The sequence below is a fragment of the Chelonoidis abingdonii genome, chromosome 7 (assembly GCF_003597395.2).
Source record: "Chelonoidis abingdonii isolate Lonesome George chromosome 7, CheloAbing_2.0, whole genome shotgun sequence".
Lineage (NCBI taxonomy): Eukaryota > Metazoa > Chordata > Testudines > Testudinidae > Chelonoidis > Chelonoidis abingdonii.
Window position 1 is genome coordinate 66699749 of NC_133775.1, and position 26189 is coordinate 66725937.

Consider the following 26189-nt stretch of genomic DNA (forward strand, 5'->3'; position numbering starts at 1 on the left):
TCAGAGGGTCATAAGAAGTAACCGTACGGGTACAGCACCAGACAAGAACCGCCGGACCATGCGCCCACTGCTCCTCGAATGGCGTCAGGAGCCAGTGGACGCGCACAGAGGAACTCCGCCCGGATACGTGAACGGACCATGGACTGAAACAAGCCCCAAAGTCACTGGAGTCTCCATCAGCCACCTCCTCTCCTGCGTGGTAGATGGCCTTGTTTAGCCAGGACGAGGAGGTTGACCAGGAGGTCCTGGACCTTCGTGGGCCATGATAGGGAGTGCGTAGAGAAGGAGGTGAGGGGAAAAGTGCAGCCAAAAACGCAACAGGAGATTAGTGAGGAGCCGGTATAGGGGCTGCAACCTGGCGCACTCTAAGTAAACGTGCGCCAGGGTCTCCCTCATGCCGCAGAAGGGGCAGGTGTCCGGGATAGGAGTAAACCGCGCCAGATACACGCCCGTGCTCACAGCCCCATGCAGGAGCCGCCAATTGATATCCCTGGCGGGCCTCGGGACCAGGGTGGAGTACAGGCTGGCCCACCGGGGCTCCTCACCCTCCAATGAGACCCAGTATGGTGGGGAGATTACATCACCTCTGCCTGTTGTGAGGTTCTTACACCTTCCTCTGAAGCAACTGGCTCTGGCCACTAATGTTCTGATGAGCACCCAGCTGCTGGGTGGTCCCAGACCTTCCCAGTTCCCACTGCAACCATCCTTGCCTTGTGGAAATCTCCAGAGTTCCTGTTCTTCCCATATCCCAGGAGAAATGGACTCAGAAAGGAAGTCCCTCCAAGTACTGCCTTGATCCCTTGTTCCTCCACTCCACTCACCCATCTCCCCATCTGCCTTTGCTTGCCTTGTGATCACCAGGCCCCCAAGGAGGATTTAGACTCACCTGGCAGCCTGTCCCCCCTAGAGTGGCCTCCTGGCATACTGCCGGCGATGTTTGTCATCAACTCGCTCCAGGTACCAGGTGCCAGGGAACAGGTCGTCCTTAGAGCCCTGGGGAGTGTGGTTCACTGCAGAGAGGAACGGGATTGAAGCATGGGTGCTGCAGCTGTGAGGCAGGATCCCCTTGTGCTGGGGCTGTAAGCAACCTGGCAGCCTTGCCACAGGGAGAGGGACAGCTGCTGGAAGTGTCACCCTGAGGTCTGGATCTCCCTGCAGGCTCCCAGCGCAGCCCTGGCTGGGATAAGGTGATCTGAAAGCTACAATTGGGAACAGCCGCCAGGTCTCCTGACTTCCAGGCCTGGGCTCCAGCTGCTGGCCCCCGTTGCCTGAAAATACACTACTAGGGAGCTGGAAGGTGCTCTTGCCTGGCCAGACTGGCTCCAGAAAGCTCCAGCCAGCCAGCTCTCCAGCACAGACACTAGGTGATGGACGCAGCACATCTGAACTCAGTGGGGCTCCCAGCAGGTGAGGGCCCCAAATGATCCTCCAGAGCCTTGGCCAGCACCTCCACTCGGTGGCTGTGGGAGAGGTGGGAGTCCCATGCTCCCCCAGCAGGGAAGAAGGGTACCAGGGCAGAAGAGACCTTGTTTCCCTGGACTTAGTTTGTACAGAATCAAAAGGAGGAGGAGGTAAGGGAGCATTGCCAGGTAATTAATGAAGGGATGTGTGTGTGTCCAGCTGTTCACGGTGGTTTAACAAGGGGGCCAATGTCTACTGCAGAATTAGGATGTCAGTAGGAATTTCTCCAGCGTGCTGAGGACACTGAATCGGAGGCCAGGCTGGGCAAAGAGACACCTGCCCTTTTCCTGGCAGAGCCGGCTCTAGGCACAAGCAAACCAAGCACATGCTTGGCACAGCACATTTTCAGAGGCAGCATTCCGGACATTTTTCCCCCAGCCCCAATTCAGGTGGCAAAAGCCTAGAGCTGGCCCTGGCAGTGCACGGGGGCTCCCTGGGGCCACTGCGGTTCACGCTGTGAGGGAGCAGTGCCGCACTTTGTGGCTGGGCTGGGCAGACTCCAAGCGGAGGACACTCAGGCTGGGGACCACCACATGGGGCACACGGAGCCGCCTGCAGGTACCGCAGGGCGGCTGCCCCCTAGCACCGCAGCTGGGGCTGGGCAAAGCAGCCCGAGTTGCCCAGGGACTGCAGCAGGGTGGCCAGGAGCAGCAGCAGCAGCAGGACCATAGAAGGAGGGGCGCTGGCATGTGGGGCCTGCGTCCCACTCTCTGGGGCTCAGCTCCCTCTGGGGCTACCCTGCCCCAGCTCCTCAGCCCCTGCCAGCACGGTCCCCCAGCTCTGCCCTCCCGGGTCCCGGCAGATTCTGGAGCGGGGAGCCCTGGCTGAAAGGACCCTGGGGTGAGATGCAGCCCGGGAGTCCCGCTGCTTACCTGACCCTGCCAACACCGGACCGACTGGAGGCAAGGAGGCAGCGGGCAGAGTCAGCACTGGTTGGGGGAGCCCAGGGCTGAGGTGGCAGGGGGTGTGGTGCTGGGGGAGATCCCAGGGCTGGGCAGCAGGGATTGCGGGTGGGGGGGGGGAGAGAGAGCCCAGGGCTGGGGTGGCAGGGAGTGTGGGTGGGAGAGGGCACTGGTGTGAGGGGGAGAGCCCAGGGCTGGCGTGGGGAGCAGCCAAAAGTTTTTTCTGCTTGGGGCAGCAAAAAACCTAGAGTCGGCCCTGTTTCCTGGTACTCCAAGGGTTTTCAGGCATGTCCCTAGAGGGGACCATGTGTGGTTCCATGTGTATTGTCTGCCAGTGACTTCCAGCTGCCCCAGTTCACTGATGTGCAGTGTTGTTTCCTGGCTGGCCACCATGCAGACTCCACTTGGATTCACCCACCCAAAGCAGCAGCAAGGGCTTCCCAGTAATAGTTGCCATGGACAGTGGTCATGGGCCTGATCCACACCCTCCTCCACTCCCACCCCCGCCTTTGAGAGGAACTGGAGGTGCTCAGCATGACTGAAAATCAGGCCTCTTTCTGAGGTGCCTACACATGGATTTAGGGACCCAACATTAGGAAGTCCAGCCCCACTGAGGTGTCAGCACCAGAGTGCTGGCTGCAGCTGGCCGCTGGGCCCTCTGACTGTGCTCCCTCACCCAGGTGATGGCTTTTCTCTCTCTGCTTCATGATCTCTGCAAACTCCTCCGGGGGGACACGCTTCCGGACATCCAGGCGAGTCTGCAGGTCGGAGAGGCTGGAGACCAGCTTATCCAGGGGGGAACCTGGCAAAGAGAAAGCCTGGTGAGAGAGAGGGCCAGTCAGGGCCAGGGAAGCTGAGGGTGCCCAAGGGATCTTAACCAATGAACACTGCCTCATCAGGTCGCAGCTCCCCTGCAGGGGACTGGTGTCCAGGTAATTCCCCCTGCGGGCCACGGCTGTCCCCACAGGCCCCGTACACCATCTGCCTCCTTCCCCAGGTGGGCAAAGCCATTCAGAAGCCAACAAAGAATCCCGAATGAATCTCAACTCACCCCATTGTATGGTGGCCTGAGCTCCAATCTCAGCACCCAGCTCAGGATGAGGGTGGGAGTCCAGCAGGGACACTGTCCCTAGGGCTTTCTGCAGTCACACTGTGATTCAGGTTACATTCTAATCTCAGCCAGCCGCTGAGGGGCTCAGAATAAACTCACAGACACACACCCCATGGGCAAGCAACCCCCTAACTGCCCCCCCTCGGCCTGGGTTCGTGCACCTGCCTCTGGAGCAGCGGGTGCTGGCCACTGTCACAGTCAAGACTGGCTGCATCCTTGGTCAGGGTTGCTGTGGCAGTTCCAGGGTCCCCCTTTACTATCACTCACTGGAAGGCAACCCCCCAAAACCTGTTCAACATGGAACCTCCATGCAACGACCCTCAGACTCCCTCTGCTAACCCCAGCAGCAGCAGAGTCTGGTCTTTGCAGCCAGTACACAGCTCCGTGGGGGGTTGTCCAGGCCCACTCTCCACCCGCACTCTGCACTCTCTGCTCCTGTACTCAGGATATTTACAACCATGCCCGGGTTGGGGGCTCAGGAGCTCCCCAGGATGAGGGCTGGGGTGGGAACTGAAGCCTCGTCCCCAGGCCAGAGCAGGCAAGATGAGCCTCCACAGCCATCACTGCCACCTAAGGTGTCTGATGGCTGATGAGCGAAGGGAGCGAATAGGAAGGGACTTACCCGGGGCAGCATCCTGTGAGACGCGCATGGAAAACAAGCTTGCAGCCAATCCCGAGCCATAGGAGAAGGCCCCAATCCTGGAGCCAGCCAGCTGCTGAGCAGAGTATCTGTGGCAATTCAAACCAAGCTGTCAGTGGAGAACGTCTGTGTTAAAGGCCAGACGCCCCAAATCCTGGGAGCTACCCACACGGCCTGGCAAGCTGATGGCCCAGGGGCAATGTGTGGGCTGTAGGTGAGCTACTCTGACCTGGGACATGCTGGAAATCAGAGATTTTATTTTAAATCAGTGGGGGGCAACCAGAAATGGCCCCTGGGCTGAACCTAGGCTGTACCTCCCTAAAATAGAAACAATCCCTCTGCGTGACAGCAGGCAACCCCAGGAAGCGGGCAGGAGATTTTGCCTCCTGCTCCTGTCACTGGTGTTAAGGCTGTGGGGTCCAGGCGAGGAACAGAAGCAGGGTTTGAAGTTGCGAGTGGGCACCACTGCGGGCTGATTTGGTGATGACTAGTGAGGTAAGAGAGCATCACCTGCATCTGAGCAGCCAGGACATCAGATCTCCAGCTACTGCGGGGAGAAACTGTCTCCAGGCTTTCCATGCCAGCAGGCTCCCTGAAGTGGGGCCTAGAAGGATCAAGTTCAGACATGCCTCGAGACAGCAGCTGGGAGAGCATACACCAGGAGCCAAGATACCCTGGTGATGGGTGTGATAGGAAAACCAACGGCTAGATGAGCAGAACACAGGGAGCATTAATGTGCATGGCAGTCCCTGCTGAGAGCAGGGAGACCAGGGGACGCTGCTGTGTCTAGGGCAGAACTAGGAGTTGTGGGGAAGACTGTGCACTAAGGGACAGGAACAGCCAGGCTCTGCAAAGCACAGTTAGCACCATCATCCTTGGAGTGCACGAGGGTCCACCTGCAGGAGCAGGGTCTACCCCACCCCGAGAGCGGCTGAGTCTTTTCTTTCCCCTCTGCCTCTAACACACACTGGGTTTGGTGAAACGGCAACTCTATGCATGGAACGAAATAAAAAGACTTTTAATGTTGCAAAGTGAAGCACTGAAAGGGAAAAACCCACAGACAGATCATGGCAGAGAAAAGGTCACTGTGTAATCTGGAATGTGTCCCCTTCTCATGCCAAGCCCTCCTGCTGGGGAGTAACTGCGGATCAGGAGAAGGTTGTAAGAACAAATATTTTATAATGGCAAAGGCTACATCCCCGTCATACACACACATACCCATTCACACACACATAAACATGTGCCCATGCACACACATGCACGACTGAGCATACACCCCCGCGCTGCTCTCAAACATGCACACGTGCTCGCACTCACTTGCCTGCTTGCATGCATGCACACACATGCAGCCACCTGCTTAGGTGCACATGCACACATGCTCGTGCACACACACATCACACAAATGCCCACTCACGCACACAAATACACCCACATGCACACACAAGCCCAACCACTCACATGCACACAGATGCACAAAGCTTTGATACCAAGTGGCTGAGTCATTTTTGATCCAGTTTTTTAAAAAAATGGAACCGTAGGCAGAGACTAGTCCTGGAAAAATCACAGCTCTTCTGTCAGATTCCCCCCACCGTGGCTTAGTAACTGAGAAAGGCCCTTTAGACGAGGAGTAACTGCTGCTCAGCACAAAGGCTGCAGGCTCAGATCCCCTCTGGAAGTCAGCTTTGTGCCCAACCCCTTGACTTGGGGTGTGCTGCTTGTTCTCTGCTGGGCTGTGGGAGTCCCAAGGCCTGGGCAAACAGGGGTGGGGCAGGGCTTGGCGGAAAGGGGTGCTTGGAGCTGGCACTCACTGTGCGAGGAGGGAGGCGAGGCAGCCATACATCGACGGGGTGTACATGTTGCCGTTGCGAGAGGAGAGGAGCAGCGAGGGCTTGGTTTTCTGGCTGAACATTTCCAGGCTAGCTTTCTGAAAGGCCTTCTCCACATCCTTGTCGGAGTAGGTGTCTTCCAGCTTCACCCCCCTGGGAAGAAGGAGGGGGAGGTTCACTGGTGGGTTAACCAGCCAGGAGGACCAACTGTGCTGGGAAAATGCACCAGCTGCCCAGCACGAATCCCCTCTGGCAATCCATCTCCCCACAGCGAGCCATATGCATAGCAGCAAGGGTCAACGGCTGACAGCTCTGCAAAGATCTGCTAGGGAAGTGCCGCTGGCCTGAAGTCCTGCAGCCCTGGCTACTCATATTGCACCCTGTTTGAATTTGCACAGTCCCTACTGGGGAACTGCTCCCCTTCCTGGATAGTCACAGCCCCCGGAAGAGAATCTCACTTGCCTGATGGACCATGGCTCCAGCTAGGGAAATCTCACACTCCCCGGAGCCCTGCTAGAAAGTCTTGAGCCCCTCAAACAGCTGCTGCTCCCACACCCGCTTTGTGTTTTCATTTTTAACAGTCGAGCTGGGTGACATGACGCTCATCGTGCGTTTGCCAGACAAGGACCTGGACAGCCTCATGCCAGTCACTCAGTAGGGATGCAGAGCAGCAAGGAGCGCTCGGTGTTATCTGGGGAGATGCCTGCAGCTGGCATTAGAGACACCTCAATACCCCGACACAGAATTGTCATTCACCGAACAGCTACCATCGCCCCATGGAAATCTGAGCCGCTGCAAACGCCCACAGACTCTCTAGGGACAACCTCTGTGCCCCACGTGGTCATGGCCCCCATGGGAAATCTCACCTGCCTAGCACTAGTACAGCTCCCAGACAGCAAACAATTCCATCAAGGCTGGGAGTGCAGACCCATCACTTGGGGTGAAATGCAGTTGGGATGGTGGTGTTCTCCCAAACCCAGGAAATCCAGAGGGAAGGGTAAAGTCAAACAAATCCAAACACATTACGGTCTGGAAATGCAGCTAGGCACCTAAACAGCCTGAACTCTGCCCTGTCTTGGCCTCTCCCCAGACAGTGATCTCTTGGACACAAGCTGCACTTGGATGTGTTTTTTTAATAGCAGAACTAAATCTTTCTGTGTCAGCAAAAACCTTAACTCTGCCCCGTGCTGGCAATACAAGAACCATAGGTGACACGTGGCAATTACTTACATATCCTAGCCAAGCTTGACTGAGTTGCGTTGAATCATTTTAGGAGTTCACTGTATTAAAAATGCAAATGTTCATGTATTCCTGGGGGATTGTCTGGAACATCTCTAGGAGGGAGCCAGGACTAATGCAAACCCTGGCAGTGTTCTGATCTTCAAGGGACTCTTTGAAACAATGGGCCAGACAAGGCTGAACTTTTAGTTGAGTAGGTGTCCCAGGAAATACTTGTGGAGGGAGGCAACTTCTCATCTCTGGCCGCTCTCTTAACTGTGCCCTCAGAAGTAACCCACTGTCTGCAGATCACTGTTATAGGAGGACAAGATGAGAGGCCCCAGTTGGATAAAAGAGGCACTCACTGGTGGGCTTGTTCTCAGTCAAGGTGGTTATGGTCTTATAACCATAGAAAAGCACTTGGAGGGGCTTGAATGACTGTTTGCCTGCTAGAGCCCTTGGCAGAGACAGGAGGTGATCTCTGGTGAGCTTATTAGCTTGAGAGTAGGTTCCTTTATTGTTTGCAATGTTTTCTCTGTAACACTTTTATCTTAAGAATAAATGTGCTTGCTTAGAAAAAGCTAGGCAGTAACTCAGCTGCGAACAATTACACTGTTCAGAACCTCTGAGAAGACAAACAAAGCAGGTGTGCTCAGGCCATCTGGCTTGCTGGGGGAATGGTGCAGTCAGAAAAGACTCCGGTCAGGAGGAAGAGAAACACATCTCCGCCCCGGAGAGGTGACAGCTGGGGAGCAAGAAGCCTGAGAGTGGGTGCCCTGGCTGGAGCACGGAAGGGGAATACAGGTGTAATTGTCCTGAACTGTGAGATCACACAAGACTGACTGAGGCTTTTTCATGTTTATTGATTCAGATATTTAAGATTAAACTGGTTTTAAAGAGCATGTAGTGTCCTTGTAGCTGTCTTGGCCCCAGGATATTAGAGAGACAAGGTGGGTGAAGTCATATCTTTTATTGGACCAGCTTCCAAAAGATATCACATTCCCCACCTTGTCTCTTTAAAAGCCCTATTGTTGTTTTTTTCCATTTTTGGAATCCCTTATGTGAGATTGGGGTGTCTCAGCTGCACATACACATACCCTGCACAAACACACAAACATTCTAGTTCCCACCCCCAAAATCTGACCTCTCTGTTGAGCAGAGCTGGTGCAATAGGCAGTTTTTGAAAAGCTATTTAGATTGATGGCCATGTTTTGCCCCATTTATCAAAACTGAGAGATTGTCACAAAGAATTTGCTCCATTTCAAAATGACTCCCACCTCCCATTGTTCTCAATAGGACTGAAACTATAGCAGCACTCAGGGAAGATGGTGCTCCCCCAGGATGTGAGGCGTTGGAGGCACTTCAGTCCTACTGAGCACAGTAGGAGATAGCAGACATTTTGAAAAAGGGCAGTTCATGGACTTCTCTAGTAGACCTCTAACCTTCAACTAGGGTGACCAGATATCCCAATTTTATAGGGACAGTTCCGATATTTGGGGCTTTGTCTTATATAGTTGCCTATTTCCCACCCCTCATCCTGATTTTTCACACTTGCTACCTGGTCACCCTACCTTCAGCCTCTGCAGAAGGAGAAACCTTCAGTTATGAAGAATTATGGGGGGAAATGATCATGAATCCAATGATTTGCCTTCCTCTGCAGCGTGGGTCATGGGTCTCTTGAAGCTTTAAACTAGTGTAAATGGTGGATTCCCTATAATCTGAAGTCTTTAAACCATGATTTGAGAACTTCAGTAACTCAGCCAGAGGTTAGAGGTCTGTTACATGAGCGGGTGGGCGAGGTTCTGTGGCCTTTAGTGTGCAGGAGATCAGACTAAATGATCACCATGGTCCCCCCTGGCCTTAAAGTCTATACACTGGAGCCTGTGCACAAGATTCCAGGGCATTTTAACTCCACGGGAAATTTGAAGAGTCAATGTTCTTCTGTTACTGAGATTATTAGGGGCAAAAAAGTCTGGTATAAAATTAAAAATACCTCCTTTAAGAAATGTGATTCCTAAACTAATAGAGTGCCTTGTAAATTCTCTGAAAGTTCATTCAGCTCTCAGAGAGCAGTTGCTCCAGGGATGGGAGGAACTGCTGTATTTTTATACATAACGGAAAGGCTGAATCCATGCTTTCAGTGCACAGCTCTGCTCAGGCTTCATTACTGAGTTGCTACCGTTGCTTCCCCGGCAAACAACAATCCTTAACTCTTCAATAACAATCCCCATCTCTCAGTAGAGAAGCACCTCTCAAAGAATCATTAGTCCTGTTCGCGATCCAGCCAATTTGCCATGATGCCTGCAAAACACCCAGCGTGGCTAGGCAGTTGGAGTGCTGAGACCCCTGCCTGCCACACTGACCATCGCTGTCTCACTGTCTCCTTCCGCTCCCCTGACTGTGTCTGCCTCTTGTCCTTTGTCTCGTACTTAGACTGGAAACTCTTTGGAACAGCTCTTTGTTCCGTGTCTGTGCGGCACCTAGCACAGTGGGGTCCTGGTCCATGAACGGTGGTCTCAGTGCTGCTGCTACATTCCTGTCCACTGACTCTGGCTCTGCGGTCACACCCATAGTGGCCAAAATGCACTCAGCGCTCCCCAAAACCTTGACACAGCAAACAGCAGAGAGCCATGTTCCGCCTGACCACAGGCATCCCGTGCTAGAGGGCTCACACCCCCCTGAATGCCTGCAGCTCTCATGCGACCTTGCCCCAGCCCCACCTTCCATGTACCAGCCTCCACAGCTTACAGAGCCAAGTGCCCACAGACCCTCACACCAAAATGCTGTCTGCCATAATGCATCAGCCCCTGCCAGAGGGGTAACACGTACCCTGACACCCACCACCCTGCCAGGACACCCTTCGCCTCCCCATCACCTAGCACCCTCGCTAAGGAAATCACACACTCACCCCAAACATCCTCCCACAATAACCTCTCCCCTGAGCATCCACAGCACTCTAAGGAAAAAACAGTCCCCACCAAGATGTTCCTAATGTGGCCTAGTGGCTGGAGCATGAGACTGGAACTCAGAGGACTGAGTTCTATTCCTGGCCCTGCCACTGGCCTGCTGGTTAAGTCACTTTCCCTTTTGAAGGCTCAGTTTTCCCATCTGTAAAATTGGGAGAATACTGCTGAACTGCTCTGCAGATGACAAGTGCTAACTAAAAGCTGGATATCGTTATCAACAGACATTGAAAAAGCATCTGTCTCTGCAGAGTCCCTATGGGGGATGTGCCACAGATGTGTGGACCCTGCTCCAATTTCCTGCAGCCCACTAACAGAATTGTCTCTCCATGGATGTTGGCAGCTCAGGGATTCTCACACCCCTGGCAGAGGCCACTCCTGCTCCGTAGCGCTCACCCACCTGAAGGCCTGCAGCCCTTTGTAGAGGCCGCTCTGCGTGTCGGGGTTGGGAGCTGCTAGAAAGTCATTGAGCATCATTCGCCCCACAGACTTCTGCACCAGTTTGCAGAAGGGCGTGTGGAAGATCATGAACTGGAATTCTTCCAGGGTAAAAGGTTTGTCCACCCCCACTGCAGCAGAACAGGAGACGGAAGACACCCATTAGAGACCCATCAACCCCACTGTGCACAGAAAGCTGCAGCACTTGCAGCAGGCACTGAAGGCAAAGACCCATAGACCTACCCCACACAGGGCAATGGGATGGATGGGTGGGTGGGGAAGAGACCCACAGCCTTCCCATGCTGCATAAGGAGACACCAACAACCCCACGGATGCCAGAAATGGGGACAATGTGGGGAGATATATTCACCCTCATACTAAACTAGGGCAAGAGAGTCCCTCACAGCTCTCTGGCGCAGAGTCTCACCCTTCCTGCACAGGAGCTACCTTGAAAAGGGACTGGCCCCTGGAGCTGGAAGGGCTCTCTCGATCCAGCAAACCACGGGTGCTGCAGACCCGGCTGTCGCTGCCTGGGCTCAGCCTGGCAGGTCTGGGGCAGCGGGTTGGTTACAATGGCTATTCAGCACCTGTCCACACAGCCAGGCGCTCACGCCTTCCTCCGATCGGGAACACCCTCATGGCTCTGGCATGCTGCCACCTGCGAGCCCCCCAGGCACAGAGCCCCAGATGGGTGACAGCAGGGAAACACGGGTTTTAAAAGGATTTAAACTCTCCTCAGATGGAGGAAACAGTACCCACCATTTCAACATGTGCTGCCTGTCTTATCACCCAGCCACGCCTGGCCCCTGACACCACATTAACCAGCCTCTTTCCAACAGCTCTCCCACCACTTTGTCTACCAGCCAGGTCAGAGGCCAACCAATTACAGGTTCATGGACTTCTGGTGTCTCCACCTCCTATCCCCACCACTGCATTCCCATCACTCTTGGCCCCCTCCAGTCTATGGCCCTTTTGTCCTCTTACCCAGAAATCCACAGGCCCTACAACCTGGGTTGCGGTGGGGTAGACAGACACAACAAAGGGGAGCAGAGAGACAGACTGTAAGTCCCACAGAGGCAGAGGAGCAGGTACCCCCGCTGACATAGAATAATAGAAATGTCCAGCTGGAAGTGACCATCTAGTCCAACCCCCTGCACTGAAACAGGACCACGGAAACCTAGACCACCCCTGACAGGTGTTTGTCTAAACTATGGCACACATGAGATTTCCCACTTCACTCATAGGCTCTGTACCTTTCTGCCATTGGCTCTGGATTTTCTTGCGGTAGACAGAATAGCATTGATCCAGGGCCCGGAAATAGCACTGGATAGAGAGTTTCCCATCCACCATGGGATACTCTGAAGCCAGGTCTGGTTTGTAGAAATCATATACATGTTCCATGTGGGTTCCCCGAACACCTTGGAGGAGAGAAAACAGACTCACTATTGTGTATTGGAGACAGCAGGGGAACAGAACCTCAAATCCTCTCCATACCAGCCCCCCACCTGCAACGAACCTCTTAACCAAAACCCACCACAGCTCTTTACAAAAAAAATTTCACCTCATAAAATTCACAAAATTCATTCATTTCATGAGCCACTTTTCCAACTCCTCTTCCTGCTCTGACCTCATTCTACAGCCTTCATATTTGAGATCTTTTCTATGAAGAGAACCTTCTCTGGACACACTGGGAAGGTAGGTAGATTCCTGTACCACCCCTGTCTGTGTAGTATCTGAGCACCTTCCAGTAATGCATAACGCAACATGACTAACAGCTGGCGTGTGTGGTCCACTTTCTCTTAGCCTCCCTCTAGAGGGGAAATTCTGTGTGGCGGAGCACTTGGAGTGCTTTTATATAAATATGTACATGCTGCTCTGTGCTTATAACAGAGAAGGCAGATAAAGAAATGTGCTGGGCACTGGGGAGGGAAGGTGGTGAAGGTTGGGATGGTCCTGCATTCCTAGGGGAGTTCATTCCAGCCCAGACCTCAAGAAAGCTCAGTCTCCTCCCCACACACAAGCTTTTCCCTTATAGTAGAGAGGTCCATTGTGCCTGAGGTGCAAAGTTGTCAAGTCCTCATCCTGGAACTTTAGTCCCTCTTAGATGACGTGGGCCGAGGCAGGGATTGAGCACCTGGAAGGTAAGGACTGAGGCAGTGAACTCAATATTCTATGGGAAGCTGGCATAGGGGACAGAGGATGGTTTTGTTGGGCTCATGGCATCCCATGTTGCTGAGGAGATGTGCTGCCCCATTCTATGTTAGGAAACTTGAGCTAAGTGCTGCCAGTTTCACGGCCAGGTATACCACACTGCTGCAGCCCAGCCGAGAGGTGACGAAGTTGTGTTCAGTTGAGGCCAGATCGTCTGCCAGGATGGGGCAGAGACCTCCAGCCAGCTGGAGGTAGCAGAAAGTGTTACTCATGGACACTGCCACATGAGAGCTCAGCGTCAGCGAGGAATTCAGGAGGCTCCTAGGCTATGGACTGAACTGACCATGGCTGCAAACTCCTCAAAGTGTTTCTTCTGGCTGCCACTGGCCATCCTGATGATAATGGTGTGATTGTACGTGGTGAAGGAGAGGTAGAGAGGTGTGTCATCTGCATATCGCTGCACTTGAGTCTATGTCCTCTGACCAGTTCCCCTAGGGGCTGCATGTAGATGCTGGCTAGGACCAGGGACTCCACCAGCGATGAGTTCAGAGGCAGCAGTGCAGTTTTCTATCACTGCCCCTTGAACGTGTCCCTACCAGATGGATTGAAACCATTTTAGTGCGTTCCCTGGACCCATCACCTCTCATAGGCACGACAGCTGCATCTCATGACTGGCCGTGGGGAATGCTGCAGCGAGACCCAGAAGGCTGAGATTGGATGTCTGCCCTGTATCCACTGACAGCAGGAGTTCATCCAGCAGTGCCACTGAAGTAGTTTCAGGTCCATATCCTGCCCCAAATCCAGATTGTGCCAGGTCTGGAATATTAGCTTCAGTTAGATGGGCATCTAGTTGTCCTTTGGCTAGCGACTGTGAGCTTGCTCAGGAGTGGGAGATTGATACTAAACAGTGCCCAGCTAGAACCAATGTGTCCAGGGCAGGTTTCTTCAGTGCTGGTTGGACAGTTGTGTGTTTGAAGTGGGGAAGGGAAGATTCCTTCCCTGAATGAGGCTGTTTGCTCAGGACTCTCCTGCACTAGCCAGGAAGGGCCTGGGTGGATTCAAGCTGCTGTAGGGTTTCCACTCTTCCCTAAGGAGTGAATGTGCTGAACTTCAGGAATGGGCTGCTGGTGGCTGGATACAGGCAGAGAAGGCCCTGTTTTGAAGCCTTCCTGAACAGGCATTAACCTTTCAGCACAGCAAGATGATGGTTCCTTGCAGCCCTTGGTGCTGGGCTCTGGTGCGGGCTGTAGGTCCTCAGGATTGGGAAAGCCGTTTACCACCGTGGACAGCTCCTTAGGGCAGCCACTATGGGGGCAGATAGGACAGTTCAGAGTATGTAATAACAGCCTCAGTTTAGGCCTGGAGCAGTTGTGTGTGTCAATCTGCTTCAGCCTTTATTCTCTGCCATCCAAACTTGAGTTTCCAACCCCACATCCAGCTCAGAGTGGAGAACAGCTGGGTGACAGAGATGAGAGGACACAGGGATGGGGGGACAGCATAGACGCCAACTTTCCCCAGCGCTGGTGGGAACTTGCGTGCCCCCTGCCTCTGCCCCGACTCCACCCTTTCCCCACCGCTGCCCTGCCCCCATTCCAACCTCTTCCCCAAAGTCCTCGCTCCAACTCTGCCCCCTCCTTGCCCCTGTTGGACCTCTTCCCCAAATCCCCGCCCCGGCCTCGCTTCTTCCCTGAGCGCACTGCGTTCCCCCTCCTCCCCCCTCCCTCTCAGCCACGCGAAACAGCTGTTTCTCAGTGCAGGTGCTGGGAGCTAGAAGGAAAAAGCTGGCACGTAGCGTGCTCAGGGGAGGGGCAGAGTTGAGCTGGGTTAAGAGGTGGGGAGCTGCCGGTGGGTGCAGAGCACCCATCAATTTTTCTCTGTGGGTGCTCCAGCCGAGGAGCACCCCCAGAGTCAGCGCCTATGGGGGACAGTGTGTCAGAAGTCAAGGCAGAAGTACCAGGATGACAATTAACTGGTTCGTTGACTCCTCATTCTGTGCTAGGCAGGCAGCTGTGCTGGAATTCGATAGCGTCTAAGAGGCTGTGTGGTCAGGTCAGGCTCACGTTCCTTGTCTGAGCTCTCACAGCTCCCAGGTCACTGCCTGACAGAGGTGAAGGCCCAGCCCAGCCAGCAACTGGGCTGTGATGTGATCAGCAGCGAATCGACTCCAGAGACCCGGGTGTGACCCACTGTGTGGGTTGGACTAGAGACGGCCTGTGAGATCCTAGGGGGGCAAGTGAGGACTTTAGGCTTTAACATCGGAGGCCTTTTCAGCATGCATGTTAACGTTCCCCAGGACACCAAGTCTGGGGCATGCACCATCATTGCCGACAAGGGTCAGCGTAGTGAACCCGTAGTCTGTCTGTGAGCGTGAGCTCTAGGTTAGCGTTGGCTCCTGGTTCTAGCATCAGGTAAGATAAGGTCATCTGAAGCCTTTCATCAGAGGCACCTCATTCTTGACCTTTGCAAAGAAGACAAATGAAGTGCTGCCTGGTTCCGGGCCCTGAGATGGGCTGGGAGAGACAGTGAGCCAGCTGTGATGAAGTGGGGGATTTTCTTGAGTTTTCAATGGTTTGCATGCAGAAGAGGTGGGACTCAGTTTCCCTAGGTGTTACTGGTTTAACGAGGTAATGGGAGAGGGAGTTTGTTGTTACAGAGGACAAGCGACGGAACTTGGGACCCAAGCCAATGGCCTGGAGAATGGATACCCCAGCGACTGGTGACCAGGAGGCCCAGCTCGGGAATCACAGCCAGTTCTAGCCAGTGGAAGGACAATGGACTGTGGAGAGAAGACCCTGGTGACCTGACCAAACAGTTCCAGCCAGTGGGGACAAAGGATGGCTGAGAGGAGAGGAGGCCCAGGCGACCCTGTTTACCACGACAGAAGACAAAGGACAGAGGCAGGGCTTGGGAACCAGTGATATTGGATGCCCAGCTGGAAAGCACAGGAGCTTGGAACTGGAGGGAGAGAGCAGGCAGAGCCCACCTGGATGCAGGGAGACTTAGATGTATTGTGCTGAGGGAGGCCAGGCCTGCAGGCCCTGAGAGTTTCCTATGTTGTGTTCAGATGCTCAATAAACCCTCCTGTTTTACGTTGGCTGAGAGTCTCTCCGGTCTAGAGAACAGGGTTACATTATTCCCTCTGGGAGTGGAGGCCTGGCGGTGGGGGTGCTCAGGAGCGAGTGGACTTCCTGAGGGGCCCACAGTTAGAGACAGGCATGCTAAGGCTCAGAGAGGTGCGGTTCCAGGAGGTGAAGGGGCTTAACCCCCAAGAGAGAGTGGACCCCTGAGAAGGGCTGTCACACTGAAGGGGGTTCCCCCCAGGAACCGTACAGGGCCAAGAGTGGGCATGCCCTGTGAGTCTGTGACACCAGCACTCCCACTCGGCCTGATATCTGTGACACAGGTGGTCTCTGGGGCTACATTGCTGACAAGGACATGTATTGTTTGCTGGCAGTGGGTCTCACACAGATCAACATCAGTCTGAGTTCATATCAGGGCCGCCTGGGGGGGGGCAAGTGGGGCAATTTGCCCCAGGCCGTGGGCCCCACAGGGGCCCCACGAGCCGCTCCGGGTTTTTGGCAGCACTTCGGCGGTGGGCGCCACCTGGTGAGTGCAAGCATGGCACGCGACAGGGCAAAAAAAAGCCGTGATCGGCGGCACTTAGGCTGCTCTACTGTTGCCGCTTCATTCTTTGGCGGCAATTCGGTGGTGGGTCCTTCCCTCCGAGAGGGACCCGCCACCAAAAACCTGGCCATGCCCCAGGCCCTCTGAATCCTCTGGGTGGACCTGGTTCATATAGCATTGCGCTGCCTGCTTCAGGCCTGCAGCTAGGAACCTTCCTAAGCTGTGCACAGGCAGCAGGAGTCTGATACCCATACTCTTAGATTGCTCTGTTTTCTTGTACGATTCATCCGGTTTGAACAGTAACAGGTACGACAGAGGGCTTTGTAGTGCCTGCTCCATTTGCTAAATGTCAGAGAAAAGGTGTGTTTGATCCATAACACAGTTGAATCCTGGGAATGGGCACAGCTAAAGTAGCCTGTTCCTGGATCAGTCATGTTGGCCAGATTATGGAAAGATTTCAGCTTCTCTGGATCTTTTTATTTATTTATTTTATATCTCTTGTATACTTCCAGTCCTTTGTTGTTAATTAGGTCAAGCCACATGCGTACTGGGCCGGGGACAGTTGTATCCACAGTCTGTAATTTGTCAAGATCTTCCAAAAAAACCCTTTTATCTGTTTTTGCAAATTTAGTGCCTCTTAGTAAAATCCTTTGTTGCCTAAACCATGTGGTCTGTTTCCATGAAAGTCCTTGTGCTTATCACAAGTTTCACCACACTTATGCTAGCTGGATGGAAATGCACAGATACAGGGCCAGAGTCTCAGCTGGTGAAAGACAACATAGCTACACTGTCCTCAGTGCAGCCAGGATGATTCATATTGACACATACTTTGGCTGAGTGCCACCACATATTACTGAAGCAGGGCCATCAATCATTCTCTCTTTATTTAGCCAACCATGAGGCTGATGGTGGCTATGGAAATTCAGCAATTCTTCTCAATGAGTTTTAAGACCAGGTTAGATGTTGCATCATGTCATGGAGCATGTAAACCCCATGTGGACTTGGCAGCCAAGGAGTTACTAGAGGAACTGCTGATCATCCTTGATCGGCAGCCTCACAACAGCTGGGAGAGTAACAGAGCTGAGAAGCAGAGGGGTTGGTTGCTGCCAGAGGAGCAAGCAGGCCAGGGACAGAAGGTCCTGCCAGGAAGCTAGTGAGAGGCTGCCCCAGAATGACAATGACCCAGAGAAAAAATGGCCAGAGCCACAAGCTGCAGAAACCGACAGACCCAAGGGAGATAGGAAGAAGCTCAGGGCATAGCAGGAGAATTGTGGAGGACTAATTCTGCCTGCCTGGGTTCAGGGCCCTGAGCTGGACCCAGGGCTAAGCTGCCCCCGGACACTGGCCTATTCCTAGAACCTAGCCAGCTCTGGCCAAGCACCAAATACTCCTAGGAAAGACAAAGTTATTGTATTAATGGTACCAACCTCTCTCTAGCACCAGAGGGGCCTCTGGTCCAACCAGCATCGCTACAGCTCCTGCCCCTCCCGTGGGACGGGCATTGCCAGTGGCATAGACTGCAATGTCACCACAGACCACCATTGCATAGCGCCCTAGGACAAGACGAGAACATAGAATTGGTTAGGCATAAACATGAAAAAAATCACATACAAGTCTAAATCTCTGTTTATCCCTGTGCCAAAAGGTGGACAAATCCCTTGTGACCCGCAAGGGAAACAAAATTGAGCACGTGCCCTTTTCACCACCACCGCCTTGCTTTGATGGTGTGAAAGTAGAATAAATTATATTGTAAAAATAAAAATGGATTAAAGAAATGTTGTATGTACCTTTAAGCAGAAATAAGAAATGTTAAAATACAGGTGCCAGGAAAAGAAACATTAGGCATAAACAAGGGTGCTAATGGCGAAACATTAACAGAAAATCGGTAATAGTTAGTAAGGAAATAAAATATGCATGGCTAGCCCAGGTAAACTTATCAGATTCTGCTTCCTTTGTTATCTTGCTAAATGCTCCCCCCCTTTTATCTGTATAAATAAGATAGTTTGTGTCTTGTATGGGGCTCACATTATCTGGGTGTATTAGCAGAGCGCTGTGCTAATAAAACAGAGTGGTCTGACAAACCATAAGTCCTGAGTCTAACTTTAACAATGGATAGACGCTTTGATGGATAAAGGGGGTCTGACACCTTTACGTTTTTAATTTTAAAAGGTTTCTTCCTCCTTCTTAGAAATTCAGAGTGGTCTAGCCAGGAAGCCTGGGATGCTGGCAGACAACTCCTCCAGTCAGGACATTACAAGAGTCAAGAAAGTGGCACCCAAGGTGAGATGAAGGGTTTAGTCCGTGTTTGCTTTTGTTAGCATCTACTTCACTTCAGTGAGTCACATGTTGGGGGAAGGAAGCCTTTGCTAAATATGCAACATCCCTGTGAGAAAGAACAATAGACATCCTCTGAAATAGCCAAGAGGTCCTACTACCAAACCAGGAAGCCCAGAGCTGGCACTTTCCAGCCCTCTTTACTTCCTAAAAATCAAGAAAAGGGCACAAGTGCAATTTTGGCGGGGAAGAAAGCTTTGAAAGTTACCTTTAAAGTCCCAGACAATCTGCCAAGCAGACGTTTACAGGGCCCCCGGTGCAGAAAGGGGCATGGCCAAACTGCCATGGTGACACGGTTTCAGATGTCGCCTGCTGCCATACTTTCACAGATGTGCATCGACCTCACACAGAGGGAGCAGTGGGTAGGACATGGAGACAGGACTGCGGAGTTCTGGGACTGCAGAGGCCGGGCCGCTTGCCTAGGGCTTGGTCACATTCCTCATTATGGGAGACAACAGGGCTCAACTGTTTCAGCCTGAGGGGCTGAACATACTTAAAAAACATCAAGTGGCCCCAACCAGCACAGAGCGACCCATCTCCTGCTATTGCACTGCACGTGATGCATGCTCTGCATTAAAGCAACCAGAACGTGTACTGAACAACCCTGCTTCCATCTGACCCCGATTTAACGGCAACAGAAGCCAGAGCCTGCTGTTCCCTACCGCACAATCCCATTCAACTTATAAATGATCTGGAGAAAGGGGTAAAAGGTGAGGTGGCAAAGTTTGCAGATGATATTAAACAAATCAAGATAGTTAAGACCAAAGCAGACTGTGACGAATTTCAAAAAGATCTCACAAAAGTGATTGGGCAACCAAATGGCAAATGAAATTTAATGTGGATAAATGTAAAGTAATGCACATTGCAAAAATTAACCCCAACTATACATACAATATGATGGGGGCTAATTTAGCTACAACTAATCAGGAAAAAGATCTTGGAGTTATGGTGGATAGTTTTCTTAAGACATCCACGGAGTGTGCAGCAGCAGTCAAAAAAGCAAACAGGATGTTAGGAATCATTAAAAAGGGGACAGAGAATAAGACGGAGAATATCTTATTGCCCTTATATAAATCCATGGTAAACCCTGATCCTGAATACTGCATATAGATGTGGTCTCCTCATCTCAGAAAAGATATACTGGCACTAGAAAAAGTTCAGAAAAGGGCAACTAAAATGATTAGGGGTTTGGAACAGGTCCCATATGAGGCGAGATTAAAGAGGCTAGGACTTTTCAGCTTGGAAAAGAGGAGACTAAGGGGAGGATATGATAGACATATATAAAATTATGAGTGGTGTGTAGAAAATGAATAAGGAGAAGTTATTTACTTGTTCCCAAAATAAAAGAACTAGGGGCCACCAAATGAAATTAATGGGCATCAGGTTTAAAATAAATAAAAGGAAGTTCTTCTTCACACATTGCACAGTCAACCCGTGGAACTCCTTGCCTGAGGAGATTGTGAAGGCTAGGACTATAACAGGGTTTAAAAGCGAACTAGATAAATTCATGGAAGTTAAGTCCATTTATGGCTATTAGCCAGGATGGGTAAGGAATGGTGTCCCTAGCCTCTATTTGTCAGAGGATGGAGATGGATGGCAGGAGAGAGATCACTTGATCATGACCTGTTAGGTTCACTCCCTCTGGAACACCTGGCATTGGTCACTATCGGTAGACAGGCTACTGGGCTGGATGGACCTTTGGTCTGACCCAGTACGGCCGTTCTTACGTTTTTATGCTATGTTCACCCTCTGAGGCTGCAGCCCAGGCCAGCATCCCCTCTACAAGATGGAGTTGGACCTTTGATCTCTGCAGACAGTCCCCAAGTCCTTACATAATAGTAGCTGCTCCACATCCAGGGAGCAGAAACCCCTGGCAAGCACCCTGCTGGGGATTCCCCGACCATGAGGAGGATTCCCCAGTGAGTGTAGCTAGCTCCTGTGCCTCCCTCCTCAGAGCTCCTGGTGCCGCCAAGCTCCCAGCCTGCTCTCCCTGTGACTCCAATGCAGCAATGGAGTAGTCAGAGCAGCTTTCCTCCTTCCTGTGATGCTGCACATAGCCAGCGGGGGAGCTGTTGAGGCAGCTGCACCAGATAAGGCCCTGCAGCCACTCAGGGGGCTCCCAGCAAGGCTGCTGTAGGGGAAGCCATGGGGAGGCAGACAGGGAGGCCAGGCACAGCATCAAGCCTGATTTAAACACTTCAGTTCCAGCATAGAGGGCCCGGCCCAGAGAGCACACTGCCAATTTGTAACCAAACTAGGGTTGCCAACTTTCTGATGGCAGAAAACAGAAAACCTTTGCCCCGCCCCTTCCCTGAGGGCCTGCTCCGCCCCTTCTCTAAGGCCCCGCCCCCACTCACTCCATCACCCCTCCCTCCATTGCTCGCTCTCCTCCACCCTTGTTCACGTGCTCATTTTCACTGGGCTGGGGCAGGGCACTGGGGTGTGGGAGAGGGTGAGGGCTCTGGCTGGGAGTGTGGGCTCTGGGTGGGGCCAGGGACAAGGGATTTGGGGTTCAGGAGGGGGCTCAGGGCTGGGGAGAAGGTTGGGGTGTGGGAGGGAGGGAGGATCTGGCTGGGGAGACTGGCTTTGGAGTGGAGCCAGAAATGAGGGGTTCAGGGTTCGGGAGGAGGTTTCAGGCCGAGGTGGGGGTCGGGGTGTGGGGGGGTGAATGCTTTGGCTCAGGATATGAGTTTTGCAGTGGGGCCAGGGATGAGGGGTTTGGGGTGCAGGAGGGGGTGTTGGCTATGGGCTACAGCCGGGCAGCGCTTACCTCAGGCAGCTCCCAGAAGCAGCAGCATGTCCAGCAGCTGTGTAGCCGGTGCTTGGGATGGGAGCAGCGCACAGAGCCTCCCTCATCACCCCGTGCCTAAGGGCCAGACATGCCACCACTTCCGGGAGCCACAAGGAGCCTGCCTTAGCCCCGCTGCACCGCCAACCGGACTTTCAACATTCGGTCGGAAATCAGACGCCTGGCAACCCTAAACCAAACCCCCATTATCTTCTTAACACTGTTGCCCTTGAGGACTCAGTTCAGAGCCTAGAAGGCCACCAGTTTGGGGTATCAACCACTGTGAAGCCGGGACAGCCATTACCCCGGCCTACTGCCACTGGCCATCTCTCACTGGCAGCCCTGGCTGGGCCCTGGGTGGTAGAGCAGTGGCACCTACACCCATGCTAGCTGAATGTCACTTACCATCCCAGGAGCTGGACTCCACCCAGTCAACAGAGTTGAAGAGGGAGGCTGTGCCTCCATAGCATGCGTTGGTGGTGTCAATGCCTTCAACGTCCGTGTTCCCCGAGTCCTGGAAGAGCTGCATTAGAACTGTCTTGACGGCCTTGGACTTGTCAATGATGGTCTCTGTGCCAACCTCCAGCCGGCCAATGGAGTCCCAGGAGAGACGGCTGCGTTCCACAAGACGCTGCACCACGGTCAGGCATAGGGAGTTAATGTCCTCGTGGGCTGAGCAGAAGCCCATCTGCTTCTGGCCCAGGCCCAGGGTGTACTTCCCAGCTTCCACGCCATCATACTTCTCCAGCTCCACTTGTTCTACGTACTGCGAAGGGAAGTAAACTTCAAGCGCAAGAATGCCCACGTCCTTTGGCCATGAATCCGACCGAGACAAGTGCTCCACAGAGACGGTGGAGAAACTGAAAGACAAGGAGAATGCTGAGCGTCCTCTGACATGTGGTGGGATGAGATCACAGACCCCTCAGGGGCACAGTCAGCTGCATGAGTGCACGCACAGACCTAGTGTGGGCTGCAGAGGCCATATCAGACACCTGAGACTGTGATAGCATATAACACACGCTACCCCAACACAGACCGCAAAGGAGACAGCAGAACCCTCGCGAGCGGGGATATCTGGCTGCACATTCTCACCCAACATAGGCTGGAGAGCCAAGACAGGGCACAGCAGCCTCCTCATGGGCAGCACTCTGTTAACTACATAGCCCGTCTCAGAGATGTCCCCATTTGCAGATGTCTGCAAAGCAGCAGCAGGGGCCCCTCTCCACACATGCACAGAGCTGCTTTGATTCATGCTCCAGAAGGGAATCTGCATACTATAGAACCTGTCCCCCCGGCCCCCAAGGCAGTGTTTGTTTTATTCTAAACCACCCCTTGTTTTCAGTCACAGCTAACTAGGGTTGCCAACCCTCCCGGATTGGCCTGGAGTTTCCAGGAATTAAAGATTATGTCATGTGATGAAATCTCTGGGAATACAGCCCACCAAAATTGGCAACCCTATTACTAACAGCTCTGTTTGTTACTCTACTTCAGAGGTGGCCAACCTGAGCCTGAGAAGGAGCCAGAATTTACCAATGTACATTGCCAAAGAGCCACAGTAACATGTCAGCAGCCCCCCATCAGCTCCTGCACCCCGCTCCCAGCACCTCCCACCCACCAGCTGCCAATCAGCATCTCCCCCTCCCTCCCCACACCTCCCAATCAGTTGTTTTGTGGCATGCAGGAGGCTCGGGGGGGTGGAGGAGGAGTGATAGCCTGGCAGGCTCAGGGGAGGGGGCGGAGAGGGGTAGAGTGGGGGCAGAGCCTGTGGCAGAGCCAGGGGGTGAGCAGTGAGCAACCCCCGGCACATTGGAAAGTTGGCGCCTGTAGCTCCAGCCCCGGAGTTGGTATCTGTACAAGGAGCCGCATATTAACTTCTGAAGAGCTGCATGTGGCTCCGGAGCCACAGGTTGGCCACCCCTGCTCTACTTGGAGAAGAAAGAGCCTTTCTGCAGCTCTGAGTAGTTCGTTCCCTGAGCTGCTGAGGGATTGTTCCCTTCAGTTCCCTTGCCAATCGTGTGTTAAATGGCCAAACTCAGGGGACTCGCTTCTACTCCTTGGGGTGTTATTCCACGGCCTAACGGCTCTCCTGATATCCCATTACATTGCCTTTGCTACATTCCCTACCACTACTCCTAGCTCTCTAGTCCTCTCCTGCTCTGTTGTTTACACCGTAATTAGTTCATGTATAAAAAGGATCAATTCATAGGCCATGGGCAATGGAGAAGCTCCCATTGTCTTCAGTGGCTTGGCATCAGGCCCAAAGTGCTCTGTACAGCAAGTGCTCCATGTTACTATTCAAATCACATCACCCTGGAGCCAAGCTGTACACAATCTGTTCTTGGCAGCTTTCCCTCAACTCCAGCCTGTTGCTGCCCTTCTCTGAAATACTTCCAAAAATTGTCATCCTTCTCTTTCCGGTGCAGAGGGGCATCCAGATGTAGCTGCACCACAGCTGCAGAGAGAGGCACTCTCCCCTCTCTGATGTGGGACAGGTGGCTTTGCATGTGCAGCCTAATCAGATTGCAAACTTGGGTCTAGTTATCTGCCACCCTCCTGCCCAGGTCTTCCACCCTTACTGGGTCCCAGCGCTCTCCATCCCCCTGCATACCTGCCTTTGGGATTATGTTCCTCCACTCCGTTATTGTCAAACCCCGGGCCCTTTGTATTACTGCTCTGTCCTCACCCTGTTCACATCCCCTCCTAATGCAGTACCAGCTGTGCAGTGCACCCCCTTCTCCCAGATCACAAAGCCACCTCAGTGTGGCTCCCAATAGCTGTTGTGTCAGATCCCCATTCCCGGGCAGTGCCAAAGCCTCCTTCACACTGGAGTGCAGAGCACAGCAGGTCAGGTCACTCCCCAGAAGAAAGCTGTTCACACACATTCCCAACTGATCTGCCAGGATTCCCAGAGCATGATCCCAGCAGAGGCGAAGGAGAGTGCCCCATGTCCCGACCCTCAGGCCTAGCTTCCCAATCTGCCCCTCACCTGGCCTGCTGTGTGGCAGCTGTGAGGTGTGCTGGCCGAAGGAGCCACTCCTGTCTCTGCAGCGCTCGCTTCACTTGCAAACAGCACCTGGTTTGACTGAAGAGGCGGAACATTTTCTCCAGGCTGATGGGCAAGTAGCAGCAGCGAGATCTCTTCCCCAGCCCCACCAGCACTTATATTGATTCCCCGCAGCAGGGACAGGCAAAGTCCCTCCCTACACTCATCAGGGGAGCGAACTGTGCGTGCTTCACTCATTGCTTAACCAAAGGTCACGACACACTGGCCAACACGACAAAACAGGAGCACCCTTTCCCCACAGCCCCTGGGGCCTCCCTCACCACTCCCTCCCGCAGGGCCCTGCTCCCCTACTCACCTCTGTCCCTTGTGCTGCATCTCCCTGCAGGGCTTGCCTCAGGCCCCATGGGGCCTGCCCTCGCCATAACTCCCTCCTCACCACCCCTGCCCACCCCACGTTCGGGGGTGGGGGGCATTGAAGGTTCCAGTCTGCAGCTGTTACCCTTCCACCACCCCCCAAAAAAAAGCTCCCCCAGCACCTGGCAGAGGGTCAGGTACCTCAGGGGGTGGGACACACCAGTGAAAGCTGCATGCTTCATGGTGCCCAACTCGAACTCATCCAGCTGAAGTTTGTCAGAGGGGCTCTTTCCCCAGCGTGTTCTCTGGCACGTGGAGAGATCCAGGGGCAGCAGCTGGGGAATTGTCACTGGAGAAAGACAAAGCTAGACACTTTTCCAGAAGGAAAAAAACTGTCCAATTTGTCCATCCTGGCTCTGAGAACTAGCTTGTCGAGTCTCCCCAGCCTGCAGCTAAGCAGGGGCCTGCGACGCAAGGAGGCAGCACCTGTGTCTATTGGTTGTGTCTGAAACACTGTGGGTCTTAGCATGGAAACAGCCTAAGGTCTCCAGACCCCCTGACAGCTCAGTCACGGTCGCAGCTTGGCTCCCCTTTATACTGTACATGGCACTCTACCTATGGCCTAGACCCACAGAAGGATTCAGGATCCTAATTGCCACTGATTCCAATGGGAGTTAGGAACCTGGATCTGGGCCTGTGTCCCCAACCCGACTGAACCAGTCCTATCCAGGGCCCTGCATGGAGTGTAACTTGTGCAGCCACCAAGATGGCTGCATCATTCCTACCTCTTTGGAATTGCTGGTTACGAGCCTCCTGGTCCACCATACCAGGCTGGTGTTCTGTGCCCTCCCACTCCAGCACCCTCACGCCCTCCAGTTGCTCAGGGACTCCCTGTCCTGGGACTGACTAAGATGGGTGGGAGGCAAGGAGGTGTAAGAGATGAGGAGTTGCTTGCTCCAGGGTTTTCCCCTAGACCCCTCGGGCGGGTGGCCAGCCAGGGAGGCTGGACAACCCAAGGAGCTAAGTGTGAAGTGGTAGCTGGGGTGATGTGCAGGTGGGGGCAGCTGGCCCTGTAGAGATCAGCCGGAGGGAGAGGGCTACAGATGGGCCAGCAAAGAGACCTATCTGAGCACTGGCAATCACAGTAAACATGGAGTGACCGCAGCTTATGTCAGGCTGGGTGTGATATTGTTAAACCACCCCTGTCTATGCTGGGATGAGGGGAGGGGAGTTGCTTTTAGAATCTCAGCCTGTTTCAATTATCCTGATTAACATGCTTCCTCCCTTCCCTCCCCTGCACCCTTCCAGATCTCTGCCTGGGGCATTTCCAAGACTTTGGCCCAGGTATGGCCTAATCTAGAGCCCACTGAAGTCC

At 53.4% G+C, this 26189-nt stretch overlaps 1 protein-coding gene across 1 annotated transcript; it reads right to left on the minus strand.

Moving 5' to 3' along the window:
• Positions 1-892: 892 nt before the first annotated feature.
• Positions 893-24555, minus strand: HMGCS2 (3-hydroxy-3-methylglutaryl-CoA synthase 2). Its single transcript, XM_032778323.2, has 9 exons — positions 24443-24555; positions 21862-22316; positions 17762-17887; positions 11813-11977; positions 10522-10690; positions 5923-6093; positions 4097-4203; positions 3040-3165; positions 893-1010 (listed from the first exon to the last, which is right to left on the minus strand). Exons 1-9 carry the CDS (start codon positions 24553-24555, stop codon positions 904-906), a joined length of 1539 nt encoding a protein of 512 aa, XP_032634214.1. The 3' UTR covers positions 893-903.
• Between the last annotated feature and the right edge of the window lie 1634 nt (positions 24556-26189).

Coding starts and splice junctions, on each gene's coding strand:
- HMGCS2 (XM_032778323.2), bottom strand. CDS start 24,555: ATGTTCCGCCTCTTCAGTCAAACCAGGTGCTGTTTGCAAGTGAAGCGA. Junction 3,166..4,096: donor CTCACAGGATGCTGCCCCGG/GTAAGTCCCTTC, acceptor TCTCTTTGCCAG/GTTCCCCCCTGGATAAGCTG. Junction 1,011..3,039: donor AGAGAAAAGCCATCACCTGG/GTGAGGGAGCAC, acceptor TCCTCTCTGCAG/TGAACCACACTCCCCAGGGC.